At 38.4% G+C, this 16,229-nt stretch overlaps 1 protein-coding gene across 1 annotated transcript in view; it reads right to left on the bottom strand.

Annotated features, from left to right (window-relative positions):
* Positions 1 to 16,229, bottom strand: part of DNAH3 (dynein axonemal heavy chain 3) — a 198,285-nt gene that overhangs the window by 62,531 nt on the left and 119,525 nt on the right. The window contains exons 42-43 of the mRNA XM_033839481.2: positions 15,064 to 15,309; positions 587 to 690 (exon numbers count right to left, since the gene is read on the bottom strand). Coding sequence (XP_033695372.1) covers positions 587 to 690; positions 15,064 to 15,309 — 350 coding nt within the window. The remainder of the gene's footprint in view (positions 1 to 586; positions 691 to 15,063; positions 15,310 to 16,229) is intronic.

Raw genomic sequence — 16,229 nt, 5'->3', positions numbered from 1 at the left:
AGATAAATTATGTCCACTAGATAACTGCAAATAGAGGCACGAAATCGCACATCTGGAAAAAATTTTCCACGAGGAAATGAGCAGGAGTTGTAGGTGAACTGTCTGCTAACCAGAAAATCTATTAATCAATACCCATTTTTCTGAGAATTCTGATTAAAGAAATCTTTCTCTGGGGATTTTAAAGAAAAGGCAAGGATCTTTTTGGCTGAGGTATCTGAGAGGTGGACTGATGACCGTCTGGCATTATAGACAGTGATAATAACCAGAATAGCAGCAGCATAATCTAGCACCCAGTGTGTGCCACAAATTCATGTATAATGTCTTCAATCCTTGCAGCCATCCTTTAGGTATTTTTTTCTGCTATTGTGTAGTTGAGTAAATTGAGGCAGAGAGAGTGAAGGCTGAGTAAGGAATCTGGGACTCTCTGATTCTAAAGTCCATGTTTTGAAGGCTCAGTCCAGCTCATGTTTGAACCTTTTCCTAAAGTAAGTTCTTGAAAATGCTAACACAGACCTGCTGTTAACCTCTCCACTTTGCTGAATATCAGGTCATTACCAAAGTTCCATGGCCAATAACTCTCTTTTACCTTTGCATTTGCTGGGATATTTTCCTCCTCTTTGGTGATATACTCTGTCCATGTGTACCAATGTCCACCACCTTGCTTGAGGAAATAAAAATCATAGATGCTTCCTGTACCCAAAGAAATAGAATAGGTTATTAGTACATCAGGGGTTTACATTTCATATTTGAGGTATTTAACTACCTCAGCCATAGGCATCTGAAATGTATAACTACCGGTACTGGCATAGTTGTGTAATGGTATAACCTGGAACAACACCTTTTAAAGGGTAATAACTTTATTATATGTATAAAAATAATAGGTGCTAATTATACAAATAATTATTCTTAATAATATAAAGAGGAAGTATTGAAAAGAACAAAAAAGGAAGAAAACAAATCGCTCCAAATCTCACACCTAGAGATAACTTTTGATGGGAACCCTTCCAGTCCTCTCTCAAGACACACAAACATATTAAAGATGGAAGTATAGGTAGATGAAAGAAAGGATTTTATTAGAATAGGATCATTTGATATTATATATCATACACTATGTATATATATATGATTTATATTAATACAACATAAAATATAATTATATTTTTATATATTACACTATTAAAAATAAAAACATTAAATCTAATTTTACTTAAATTAGAAGAAAAGGAGACTAAAATGAAACTGAAGGACCTGCTAAACTTCAGATAATCATTATTCACTACAAGAGATACTGGTTCCTAAAAGTGGTTTCTTTTTTTTTTTATTCAATTGAGGTATAACTGACAAATAACATTATATTAGTTTCAGGTATAGAATATAGTGATTCAATATTTATATATACAGTGAACTGATCACATTATAAAATTATATTAATAAAGATTGTATATATAATATATAATGCATGTAATGTCAAATGATTCTATTCTTATAAAATCTGTCACTATACATAGAATTTTTTTTCTTGTGAGGAAAACTTTTTTTTTTTTTTTTTTGTGGTACGCGGGCCTCTCACTGTTGTGGCCTCTCCCGTTGCGGAGCGCAGGCTCCGGACGCGCAGGCTCAGCGGCCATGGCTCACGGGCCCAGCCGCTCTGCGGCATGTGGGATCTTCCCGGACCGGGGCATGAACCCGTGTCCCCTGCATCGGCAGGCAGACTCTCAACCACTGCACCACCAGGGAAGCCCAAGAGTGGTATTCTTATGTCACATTTTCTTTCCTTCAGAATGTTGCAGACCATTGTTCCAGTGTGTTTTCTTGCATTCTAGGTTGCTGTGTGTAAGTCTGAGGCCCATCAGATATTTCCACTTTTATTGATTTTTCTTTCCTACACAGATGCGGATGGAATCTCTTTTATCCTGGAAGTCCAATAATTTAATCATATTATTTCTTTTGGTCAATTATTCTGGATCAGTTTTTCTTGGAATACAGCATACTCTTAAAATTTACAGAAGCAGTTCTTCATTTCAGGAAAAATTTCTGCATTTATATGTTAGTATATGTTGTCTACACTATTTATTGGGTTACCCACTAAAGGAATTAGCACTGTTTGGTCTCCATATCAGTCATATTCTTTATAATTGCTCTTAGACTTCATCTTCTGTAGCAAGTGTAGTTATCTGAAACCTTTCCTCTAAGCCATTTGTTAGCTGTCTAGACTTGTATGCTTTATTCCTTGCTGGTTCTCATTTATTAGATCATTAATAGCATTGTTTAGATCTCAATTTGTTTCTTTGGTTTCTCAACCCCTCTTTTTCTCTGATTCTGCGGTTTTATCACCTCATCTACAAACTTTAAAATGACAGATTTATTAAGATATAATTCACACATGATATAATTCACCCATTTCAATTGTACAATTCAATCGTTTACTAAAAAACATGTATATATGAATATACTAATATTCACAGAGTTGTACAGTCATTACCATAATCAATTTTAGAACATTTAATTGCACCAAAAAGAAACCTCATACCTCTTAGCTGTCACCTCCCAAATCCTCTTCTCGTCCCTCATCTCCCCACATGCCCACAACACTAGGCAACCACTAATGTACTTTCTGTCTTTATAGATTTACTATTCTGGACATTTCATATAATTGAAGTCATCCAATAGATGTTCTTTTGTGACTGGCTTCTTTTACTCATCATAATGTTTTTAAGGTTTATCCACATTGTATCATGTATTATTACTTCATTTCTTTTTATTGTTGAATAATGTTTAATTGTATGGATATACTATATTTTATTTATTCATTCATCAGTTGATGGGCATTTGGATTGTTTCCACTTTTTGGTCATTATGAATTATGCTGTTATGAACATTTGTGTACAAGTCTTTGTGTGGACATCTGTTTTTATTTCTCTTGGGCATATATCTAGGAGTGGAATTGCTTGGTCACATGGTAACTCTATGTTTAACTTTCTTTTGTTTAACTTTTGAGGAACTGCCAAATGCTATTTTCCAAAGCTGCTGTACTATTTTACATTTCCATTATAACATGTGAGGGTTCCAATTTTCCCACATTCTCACCAACACTTGTTGTTTTCCATCTTTTTTATTATTCTCATTGCAGTTGTGAGTTGGTATCCCATGGTTTTTTTTTTTTTTAATTAATTAATTTATTTTTTTGGTTGTGTTGGGTCTTCGTTTCTGTGTGTGGGCTTTCTCTAGTTGCGGCGAGCGGGGGCCACTCTTCATCGCAGTGCACGGGCCTCTCACTGTCGCAGCCTCTCTTGTTGCGGAGCACAGGCTCCAGACGCGCAGGCTCAGTAGTTGTGGCTCACGGGCCCAGCTGCTCCGCAGCATGTGGGATCCTCCCAGACCAGGGCTTGAATCCGTGTCCCCTGCATTGGCAGGCAGACTCTCAACCACTGTGCCACCAGGAAGCCCCGTATCTCGTGTTTTTGATTTGCATTTTCCTGATGGCTAATAATGCTAGTAATGTTGAGTTCTTGTCATGTGCTTGTTGGCCCTTTATATATCTTCTTTGGAGAAATGTTTATTCAGTTACTCTGCCCATTTAAAAATTGTGTTATTTATCTTTTTATCATTGAATTATAATACTTCTTTATACATTCTATATACAAGTCCCTTATCAGATATATGATTTGCAAAAGAAATCTCACCCGTTCTGTGAGTTGTCTTTTCACTTTCTTGATGTTGTCCTATGAAGCACAAAAGTTTTTAATTTTGATGAAGTTCACTTTAACTATTTTTTCTTTTGTTGCTTGTGCTTTTGTTGTCCTAAGACATTGTTGCCTGTCCAAGGTCATGATCATTTGCACCTATGTTTTCTTCTAAGCTTTCATAATTTTAACTTTTGAATTTAGATCTTTGATCCATTTGAGCTAATTTTTTACTATGGTGTAAAGTAGAGGCCCAGATTCATTATTTTACATGTATATATTCATTTATTCCAGCACCATGTGTTGAAAGGATTATTCTTTTTCCATAAAATTATCTTGGTACCCTTGTCAAAAATCAAGTCACTATAAATATGAGGGGCTTATTTCTGGACCCTCAATTCTATTCTATTGATCTATATATCTATCCCTTTGCCAGTAGCACATTGTTCATCTATAAATTTTAAAAATTAAATTTATATTATTACTAAGTTCTTGCAACACAAATAATTTATGTTTCTTAGGTCATGTTTTTCTTTTAGATCCTCATCCTCTGTCTCTCTTTCTTTCTGATGTTCTTACTCTGATATAATCAGGTAAAATCTTGACATTTTCCCCACCATTATCTAGGGTGAGTTTATTTCCCTCACTTTCTTGGCCACAATTCAAGGACTGGTGTGTGGATTTCTCTTCTGTAGCCTGAGGGTACAGGGGTTGGGTAAAAGGAAATACTCAGTTGCCCTTGCCAGGAAACCTGGGCTTTGAACTCTCTTTCTAAAATTTGGCCAATTTTCCAGAACCATGGGTCCATCCCACTCCCACCCCAGTTAGAGACATGATTCACTCCTGAAAAATTCAGCTCACTTCCCCCACTCAGCATGGAGCTCTGGAAGATGCAAACCCTGGTAGTTTCTCCCACTCCTAATAAGGTCCTACCAAATTATGGAGGGGTTTCATGCTCAAAGGTTTCTCTTAGACATTTTTTTTGCAGCTGCCCAGTCACCACTGCCATCTGCTTTTTCCACACTGGTGATTACCAATGAGAACTCTCAGAATTTTGTCAACTCACCCCCTTTCCTCTCAGCATCACTTTTAGAAGGACAGTGGGGTTGTGGGTTCTGGGTTGAGAGATACAACATGCAGGATCTTTTGTTTCTCTCCTTATCCTCTACCTCTCAATGTTTAAAGAATCAGGCTGTAACTGGGAAATTTTTAGGCTTAAACTGTTGTTATTGTTCATATCATTATGTATTATAGGAGAGAGTTTCTATTATCCTACGTCACTGTGCAGCTCTACCTAGAAGTCAATCTGGTACAACACTTTTAGAAAGCAATCTGGCACTATGCTTACAGAGCTACAAAAATGTCTCTAGTCCAAGTCAGAAATCACATTCTGGGAATTTATCATAAGGAAATAATTCATAATGAAAATAATCTCTCTACATGAGTACACAGCACCATCTGTGATAACAAAAATTTGAAAATAATTTACATGTCCCACATTAGAAGACCAGTCAAAATTATGTCTTATAAAATGAATGGAATACTTTGCAGTCATTAAAATGATAATTACATTATTTACAAAACAGAAATAGATGCACAGACATAGAAAACAAACTTATGGTTACCAAAGGGGAAAGGAGGGGGGAGGGTTAAATTAAGAATTTGGGATTAACAGATACCACTATATCTAAGATAGGTAAACAACAAGGACCTACTGTATAGCACAAGGAACTATATTCAATATCTTGTAAAAACCTGTAATGGAAAAGAATCTGAAAAAGAATAGCCATAGGCATATAATGTGTGTTTATATAAATATATTTATATATATATAAAACTGAATCAGTTTGCTGTACACCTGAAGCATTGTAAATCAACTATACTTCAGTTAAAAAAAGAGAGGGACTTCCCTTGTGGCACAGTGGTTAAGAATCCGCCAGCCAATGCAGGGGACACGGGTTCGAGCCCTGGTCTGGGAAGATCCCACATGCTGCGAAGCAACTAGGCCCGTGCGCCACAGCTACTGAGCCTGCGCTCTAGAGCCTGCGAGCCACAACTACTGAGCCTGCGTGCTGCAACTACTGAAGCCCACGCGCCTAGAGCCCGTGCTCTGCCACAAGAGAAACTACTGCAATGAGAGGCCTGCACACTGCAGCGAAGAGTAGCCCCCGCTTGCTGCAACTGGGGAAAGCCCGCGCGCAGCAACAAAGACCCAACGGATCCAAAATAAATAAATAAATAAATAAAATAAATTTATTAAAAAAAAAAGAGAGAGAACTAGGGGCAATGATGTAGATACACGTTCTAGAGAGATGAAGTGACCTTAAGAAGAGAATTCACATTATCTAGAACTAAGAGGAAGATAAGGAGATATATACCCAATTAATACTTAAGTAAAATAGAAAACTAAAAAATGAAGTTTTAAAATAAATTATCTATTAAATACTTTAAAATGATAGCTACAAAATCTAAGTATTAATAAAGAAAAATGCATTCAAGAAACAATGACAGATAAAATAGAAGAATAAAAAAGGGAATATATACCATTATGTCAACTATATAAAGAGATGAAAGCAGATGGACAAGATAGAGAAAGATATTTTGAAAACTGAAATACTTGTGATAGTGTGGTATGAACAAAAATATTTTTGATCATTTTTATTTAATAGAATTAAATTGCTTTTATAATAAAAAAAGAGATAGAAAAAGCATGATTCAGAAAAGCATTTATCCCCTTCTCTTGCTGATGTTATTAGCTAGAGTTAATTTGTGGCTTGATACAGGAACATTTCGGCCAAAGAGAAAAGGTCCAACTGAGTAAAAGTGGATTTACTGCTGTGTGATCTTGGCCGAGGTTACCATTTGCATATCTGTAAAATGGGCCTGATTTTATATAAAGCTTAGAGAATCCCTGTGGAAGGTGAATGAGATATATGTGTCAGACATTTAGCATAGCTGTGGGCACACAGAGAGGCACTTGAGAACATTTAGCTCTAGGTCTGTTTGGTCCTCATCAGAGTAGTGCTCCTGTTCGCTCTGCACTGTGATTTTTACTCAAACTCTGATGCAAGTGCAGGGGTAGAATGGGGAGAATAGTAGTAGAAATCCAGGAAGATAAATTAGTTCTATCACCTCGGACCACCCCCTGTCCCAACTGTTTTCCTCGCCTTCACTTGGGAGAACAAGATAAACTTCAACAGAGAGGTGAGTGGGTTTTCAAAAGACACACAATGGGGGACTTCCCTGGCAGGCCAGTGGTTAAGACTTCACCTTCAAACGCAGGGGGTACGGGTTCGATCCCTGGTCAGGGAGCTAAGATCCCACATGCCTCATGGCCAAAAAACCAAAACATAAAACAGAAGAAATATTGTAACAAATTCAATAAAGACTTTAAAAAAATGAAAAAACAAACAAACAAAAAGTAAAAGAATAAAGGGAAATTTAGCACTTCTGGACAAATAAAGATCAATGTTAGATGATGTTAACCCAACCTTGAGGGAATTCCCCAAAGGACTGCTGGCTTTCCTTAGTGTGCATTCCCCAACACAGTTCCTTCAGCACTTATTTGAGAGATCCATGTGCCCCCAGGCTCCTAGATCATGAAAAGCCCAGAAAACAACATCCCATGAGGTCAGAGAAGGCCTCCCTGGAGCTCTCACCATGAGAATTTTAAACACTGTGGAAAGGCTAGAAAGACATTTTAAGCTTTTTAAGATGGTAATAAGAAAGTAAAATCAAAGCCAGATCAAGAGGCCACATACTACATGATTCCATGCATTTGAAATGTCCAGAAAAGGCAAATCTATAGACAGCAGATGAATGGTTGCCTGGGGCTGAGGATGGGAACAGGGATTCACTGAAAATGGGCATGCAGGATCTTACTGGGGTGATCCATGTTCTAAATTTGTTCTAATGTTCAATATTCTAAAATTGGATTAGACAGTTGCACAACTAGGCAAATTTGCTAAAAACCACTGATTTGCTCACTTAAGTGAGTGAATTTTATGATATGTAAATTGTACCTCAATAAAGCTGTTATATTAGAAAGAATTCACACTTGGCAATTAAAACACATCTTTGGATTCAAATGGGTTCTGTCTAGGAGCTTTGTAATTTCCTATTGTAAAATACTTAGGAAGGCACAAGAGAAAGGAGTGGAATAATGTCACTGAAAACAAAGACTAAAAGAAGCTAGGCAGAATCTCCTCTAACTAAATAGTAGATGAGCTGGACTGAGAAATTTTACCTCAGGAGACTGCATGAGAAAGAGCAACAGGCCCACTGGGTATACTCCTAGTCCCCCCTCCCCCCACCCCTGGATGCAGAGATGCAGAGATGCAGGTGACATCGCACATAGAAAATTAGGCAGCTGTTGCTTTGCCCTGCCAGGTACTACTCTGGGAGAACTGGAAGAACTGTCTCCTTTTTTTCTCATCCTTGCCTTGCCAGGCCATCTTCCTACAGCTGATAGGGGTGGCAGGGTCGCAGACCACAATGAGGAAGGAGATAGTCGTGGCACTTTAAATTCAGTGAGGTATGGTCTTCCAAGGTAAAGAACCACAGTCGCTCCTCAGATCAAAAATGTCCTTTTTTAGAATGTTCACAGATGAAACAAATAAAAAGCCTGCTTCCAACAGATGGCATTAGTTGATCACATGTGGTCTTTGGATCTTGGCCATCCCATTGTTCCTGACTCTAGAGTTTACAGCATTTGGGTTTTTTTTTTAAGGGGGTTTATGAATACCATTTACCCTGATCATGTCCAAAAGTAGTGGAGAGTTTTGAAAACCAGCAAAAAGAGAGATGTATGATTACCATGGAGACAAAAGTAAAGCTTAACTTTCAATGGATATGTTCACATCGGTCACTTGTAAGGTGTCATTTTGCTCTTACAAACAGCTTTTTCAGAACCAAACCTACGTTTAAGTAGAGTAGTTGTTGCCAAAGAAGGTATACGAAGAAACTAGTCTGCAGTACATGCTGGAAATTATGGGGCCTTTTTAATACTGCATCAGTTGAATAGGACATGGAGGAAGGAGACGAGCCCATTACAGTAGGCAGGAGATGCTGTAGGGAACTTGGAAGCTGTGCACATAATTAGCTGCTCAGCTACAGAAGGAAAGGAAAGATGTTGTCACAAAGTGAACCAAGAATGGGGTCAAGGATACTTCATGTACCAATTTGCTGACACAGCATGAAGAGATTGATCTTGAAGCATGGGGAAGCAGACAACCACACATGGAACCTGTGAAAAAATGTTGCAATGTAAAGGAATATAACATGGAGATTAAACTTGAAGAGTATACCTCTGAACCTTGTTTAATGCAGGACTCACAACCAAATTTCAGAAAACTGTTTGATATCCTAAATAGGGTGCAAAAAGACATAATTTTTCCATGAAATAGGAACAGAAAACCATAAGGAGAAAACAGGGTTAGATGAAAAGGCAAAATGAGATTAAAAAAGGGAGATGAATGAGCTAACAGAGATGATGAGGAGGAGGACAGCAATAAAAGTTGCTAATATTTATTTAACACTTCCTGTGTACCACGCTTTATTCTAAATGCTTTTACATGTGTTAACCTGTTTAATTCTTACAAGAACACCATGAATACATAGTATTATCATTGCCCTCATTTCATAATTGAGGAAACTGAGTGGCATTAGGGAACTTGCTCAAAGTCATCCAACTAGTAAATACTGGAGCCAGGATTCAAGCTCTGACAATTTGACTTCATGGCCTGTGCTTTTATTTTATTTTATTTTTATTTATTTATTTATTTTGTGGTACGTGGGCTTCTCACTGTTGTGGCCTCTCCCGTTACGGAGCACAGGCTCCGGACGCGCAGGCTCAGCGGCCATGGCTCACGGGCCCAGCCACTCCGCGGCATGTGGGATCCTCCCAGACCGGGGCACAAACCCGCATCCCCTGCATCGGCAGGTGGACTCTCAACAACTGCACCACCAGCGAAACCCCTATGGCCTGTGCTTTTAATCATACACTAAGAAAGGATAGTGAGGAAACAAAAGACACACAGCAGAATTAAAATCACTCAAGGCAGTAAAAGCATAATTGAAGTTGTGGGTGAATCATATTAAAATGAATAATTGGTATAAAAAAAGGCAAAAACACAAAAATAAGGAAAGATGAGATGATAGATATGGAAGCCAGAGACTAAAACTTTCCCTTGATGACTGAAAGGACTCATCATGTTCTAGAAAAAATAAACAAAAGAATACCTACATCTAGACATAGTCTGTTAAAAATAAAACTATGATAGAACATTACAAAAAAGAACATCAACAGGCCAATAAGAACCTGTGAAAAGGGCTTCCCTGATGGTGCAGTGGTTAAAATCCACCTGCCAATGCAGGGGACACGGGTTCAAGCCCTGGTCCAGGAAGATCCCACATGCTGTGGAGCAACTAAACCTGTGCACCACAACTACTGAGCCTGTGCTCTAGAGCCTGCAAGCCACAACTACTGAAGCCCACGTGCCCAAACTACTGGAGCCCACGTGCCACAACTACCAGAGCCTACGTGCCTAGAGCCCGTGCTCCGCAACAAGAGCAGCCATCGCAATGAGAAGCCTGTGCACCTCAATGAAGAGTAGTTCCCGCTCGCCACAACTAGAGAAAGCCTATGCGCAGCAACAAAGACCCAACACAGCCAAAAATAAATAAATAAATAAGTTAATTAAATCTATTAAAAAAAAAGAACCTGGGCTTCCCTGGTGGTGCAGTGGTTGAGAGTCTGCCTGCCGATGCAGGGGACGCGGGTTCGTGCCCTGGTCCGGGAAGATCCCACATGCCGTGGAGCGGCTGGGCCCGTGAGCCATGGCGGCTGAGCCTGCACATCCGGAGCCTGTGCTCCGCAACAGGAGAGGCCACAACAGTGAGAGGCCCGCGTACCACAAACAAACAAACAAACAAAAAGACAAAAATTAAAGATAAAGAGAGAATATTAAAAGCAGTGAGGGAAAAGCAACAAGTAACATACAAGGGAACTCGCATAAGTCTATCAGCTGATTTTTCAGCAGAAACTCTGCAGGCCAGAAGGGAGTGGCACAGTATGTTTAAAGTGATGAAAGGTAAAAACCTACAATCAAAAATACTCTACTTGGCAAGGCTCTCATTCAGATTTGATGGAGCGATCAAAAGCTTTACAGACAAGCAAAAGCTAAAAAAGTTCAGCACCACGAAATGAGCTTTATAACAAATGTTAAAGGAACTTCTCTAGGAAAAAGGAAAGGCCACAACTAGAAACAAGAAAATTACAAAATGAAAAAGGTCACCAGTAAAGGCAAACCTACAGTAAAGGTAGGAAATCATCCACACACAAAGCTAGTAGGGAGGTTAAAAGTCAAAAGTAGTAAAATCATCTATACCCACAATAAGCAGTTAAGAGATACAGAAAACAATTAGATGTAAATATATGATATCAAAAATAGTAATTGGGAGCGGAGGAGAGTACAAATGCAGGGTTTTAAAAATGCATTTGAAATGAAGAGATCAGCAACTTATATACACACACACACCAATACACACACATATACAGACTGCCATATAAAATCCTCATAGTAACAACCACAAACCAAAAATCTAAACTAGACATACACAAAAAAAAGAAAAAGGGATCTGAACATAACACTAAAGATAGTCATCAAATCTTAAGAGAAGAGAAAAAAAGAAAAATAATAAAATGGCAATATGAACATAAATATCAATAATTACCTTAAATGTAAATGGATTAAATGCTCCAACCAAAAGACATAGATAGAGTGGCTGAATGGATACAAAAACAGGACCTGTATATATGCTGCCTACAAGAGACTCACTTCAGATATAGAGACACACACAGACTGATAGTGAAGGGATGCAAAGAGGTATTCTGTGCAAATGGAAATCAAAAGTAGCAATACTTATATGAGACAAAATAGACTTTAAAATAAAGTCTGTTACAAGAGACAAAGAAGGATACTATATAATGATCAAGGGATCAATCCAAGAAGCGATATAACAATTGTAAGCATATATGCATCCAACATAGGAGCACCTCAATATATAAGGCAAATATTAACAGACAGAAAAGAAGAAATTGACAGTAACACAATAATAGTGGGGGGCGGGGCTTTAACACCCCACTTACATCAATAGACAGATCATCTAGACAGAAAATTAATAAGGAAACACTGGTCTTAAATGACACCTTTGATCACATGGACTTAATTGATATACATAGAGCATTCCTTCTGAAAGCAGCAGAATATACATAATTTCAAGTGCACATGAAACATTCTCCAGGACAGATCACAGGCTAGGCCACAAAAAAGCCTCAGTAAATTTAAGAAAATTTAAATCATATCAAGTATCTTTTCCGACCATAGAACTATGAGGCTAGAAATCAACTATAAGAAAAAAACTGCAAAAATCACAAATACGTGGAGGCTAAACAACCAATGGATTACTGAAGAAATCAAAGAGGAAATAAAAAAATACCCAGACACAAATGAAAATGAAAAAACAATGATCCGAAACCTATGGGATACAGCAAGAGCAGTTCTTTTTTTTTTGCGGTACACGGGCCTCTCACCCCTGTGGCCTGTCCCGTTGCGGAGCACAGGCTCCAGACGCGCAGGCCCATCGGCCATGGCCCATGGGCCCAGCTGCTCCGCGGCATATGGGATCCTCCCAGACTGGGGCACGAACCCGTGTCCCCTGCATCAGCAGGCGGACTCTCAACCACTGCGCCACCAGGGAAGCCCAAGAGCAGTTCTAAGAGGGAAATTTATGGCAATACAATCTTACCTCAGGAAACAAGAAAAATCTCAAATAAGCAACCTAACCTTACAACTAAAGGAACTAGAGAAAGAAGAATAAGTGAACCCAAAGTTAGTAGAAGGAGAGAAATCATAAAGATCAGAGGAGAAATAAATGAAATAGAGACTAAAAAACAATAGAAAAGATCAATGAAACGAAAAGCTGGTTCTTTGAAAAGATAAAAAAAATTGATAAACCTGTAGCCAGACTCATCAAGAAAAATAAGGGAGAAGGCCCAAATCAATAAAATCAGAAATGAAAGAGGGGAAATTACAACCGACACTACAGAAATACAAATGATCATAAGAAGCTACTATGAACAGCTATATGCCAAAGAAATGAACAACCCAGAAGAAATGGTCAAATTCTTGGGAAGGTACAATCTCCCAAGAGTGGACCTTGAGGAAATAGAAAATATGAACAGACTAATTACCAGTAATAAAGTTGAATCAGTAATTTAAAAACCCCCAACAAACAAAAGTCCAGGACCAGAGGGCTTCACAGGTGAATTCTACCAAACATTTAGAGGAGAGTTAACATGTACCTTCTCAAACTATTCCAAAAAATTGCAGAGGCAGGAACACTTCTGAACTGATTCTGTGAGGCCTGCATCACCCTGATACCAAAACCAAAGTTATCACAAAAAAAGAAAATTACAGGCCAACATCACTGATGAACATAGATGCAAAAATCCTCAACAAAATATTAGCAAACCAAATCGAACAATACATTAAAAGTATCATAGGCTTTCCCTGGTGGTGCAGTGGTTGAGAGTCCACCTGCCGATGCAGGGGACGCGGGTTCGTGCCCTGGTCTGGGAAGATCCCACATGCCGCGGAGTGGCTAGGCCCGTGAGCCATGGCCGCTGAGCCTGTGCGTCCGGAGCCTGTGCTCCACGGCGGGAGAGGCCACAACAGTGAGAGGCCTGCATACTGCAAAAAAATAATAAATAAATAAAAATAAAAATGAAAATAAAAAAAATAGAAAAAGAAAATCTTCTGAATTAAAAAAACAGAGGGAAAAAAAAGAATGGGGCTTCCCTGGTGGCGCAGTGGTTGAAAGTCCGCCTGCCGATGCAGGGGACACGGGTTCGTGCCCCGGTCCAGGAAGATCCCACATGCTGCAGAGTGGCTGGGCTCGTGAGCCATGGCCGCTGAGCCTGCCCGTTCAGAGCCTGTGCTCCACGGCGGGACAGGCCACAACAGTGAGAGGCCCGTGTACCGCAAAAAAAAAAAAAAAAAAAGAATGGATGTACTACCATCTAACAAGGGGATTGGTACAAGGCCTCCATGCAGTTCATCTGACAGATAACCATGTATCACATATTTGAAGTGTGCCAGGTGTGCTGGGGAAAGTGTGTGTTTAGGGGGACAACGGCAACTACTTGCTCATTCATTTTTTTTTATTATTATGTAAAGTTTCAAACATAAAGAAACACTGAAAACCTTGTACAGTGAACATTTGTATACCCATCTCCTAGATTTTACCATTAGTTTTTCACTTGTTTTATCACATACCTGTTCATCCCTCTCTCCATCAATTAAGGCATCTTATTTTTTGACACATTTCAAAGAAAATATATACACTTCCTCATAAATACTTTGGCATGTATATCATTAACTGTTCAATAGTTATGTTTTTTCATTTGCTAAAAAATTTGCATACAATGAAATGCACAAGTCTTGTGTTCATTCACTGAGTTTTGAGAATTGCATGTATTTGTGTAACCCAAATCTCTCTCAACATATACAACATTACCATCACCCCAGGGAGTTCCCTCATGGGCCCATCATATACTTTTTCATAATTAAAAAAATGTAAAACTATTTGGAATGTATATAATATGATCCCATTTTTGCTATAGAAATACAGAAAAACACTGGAAGGAAAAATATAAAAAGTGATTATTTCTGGATAGTGGGATTACCATTGATACTTATTTTCTTCTATTCCTTTCTCTGTATTTTCTAAATTTGATGTAATGTATTACTTGGGTGGTAAGAAAAAAAGCAGTAAAAGCTACTTAAAAGAAAACAAACATCTTTCAATCTTTTTATGAATGATGTCACACATACAAGAATATTAATACATCGTTAAAGTAATCATTCTGAAGATAATGTATGTAGCAAACTTATAAATATTTTAATATTAGATTACAATGAAAAAATTAAAGGAAATGTTAATACCATAATCACCATGATATGATGTGTATACACACAGAACAGGACTAGAAGGGCGTAAGAAAAAAAAGTGGCTATATTTCTCATGCTGTTCCCTGGGGCCTGTTAGAGTGATGAGATTATGGGTAATTAAAAAAAAAGTTATATCGACTTTTTCTAAATTAAAAATTAGTAGTTAAAATAACCCATAAGACCCTGACTTCAGGGTCACCCATCTCTACATACATGGGCCAGCTCTGGAGAAGTGAACCCTCTCAGGCAAGCTACAAAATCTTTCCTGACTTTTGCAAAGGCCTCACGTGGGCCACACATTTTGGTTGGGTTTGGAACATATGCTCCAAACCACTACAGTAAGACAAAACAAACAGGTACTAAGTTACCTCTTTCTGGAAAGATGTTGTTTTTGGTGAGTTTGACACTTTTGGGTCTTGGGTTGTTATTATCCATACCCATGATGAGGTTGCGGAAAAACAGATCAAATTTCTTTCTGCTGTCTGCGTTGATGGTGCCGGCCACGGTCCACACCAAGGCAAAAAGGAAGAGACCTTGCAGCCAGAGGAAGATCTGTTGGCTTGTCAGGCTTTCAACTAATTCACTTTCCTTCTCTTCTATTTCCCTGATTTCATCTAAAAGCAAGAAAAGGAATCTCAGGAAAAGCTGCAGAGTGCAATAGATATGAATTGGGCAGTTTTGTCCGTGAGCGGCCTGGGAAGAGGATTGATACTGGTTGAATGGCATCACCTGCCAGATCCTTTATCCACATACATTAAAAAAAATTTTTTTATTGTGGTAAGATATGCATAACATAAAAATTACCATCTTAACCATTTTAAAGTTCAGTGTTATTAAATACATTCATGTTGTTGTGCAACCATCACCACTATTCATATCCAGCACTATTTTCATCTTGCAAAGCTGAAACTAATTCATTACCCTCTCCCCAACGGCCTGGCAAACAACATTCTACTTTCTGTCTTTATAAATTTGACTAACCTAGATATGTCTTAGAGGTAAAATCATATAGTCTTTTCTGACTGGCTTATTTCTCTTAGCATAATATCCTCAAGGTTCATCCATGTTGGCGCATGTATCAGAATTTCTTTTTTTTTATGTTGGCCGCACCATGCGGCTTGTGGAATCTCTGTTCCTGAACCAGGGATTGAACCCAGGCCACAGCAGTGAAAGCACCAAACACTAACCACTAGACCACTAGGGAACTCCCCAGAATTTCCTTCCTTTTTTAAGGCTGAATAATATTTCACCATATGTATATACTTGATCTATTTATCCATTCATTGGTTGATGGACACTTGGGTTGCTTCCACCTTTGGCTTCTGTGAATAATGCTGCTATGAACATGGGTGTACAAATATCTGTTTATGTCCCTACTTTCAATTCCTTTGTATATATACCAGAAGCAGAAGTGCTAAGTCATCTGGTAATTCTATTTTTAATTCTGAGAATCTGACAAACTATTTTCCATAGCAACTGTACCATTTTACATTTCCATCAACAGTGCACAAGGGTTCCAATTCCTCTACATCCT

The sequence above is a fragment of the Tursiops truncatus genome, chromosome 15, assembly GCF_011762595.2.
Source record: "Tursiops truncatus isolate mTurTru1 chromosome 15, mTurTru1.mat.Y, whole genome shotgun sequence".
NCBI lineage: Eukaryota > Metazoa > Chordata > Mammalia > Artiodactyla > Delphinidae > Tursiops > Tursiops truncatus.
The sequence above is the reverse complement of the archived record's forward strand: the minus strand, read 5'-3'. Positions and strand labels throughout refer to the sequence as shown.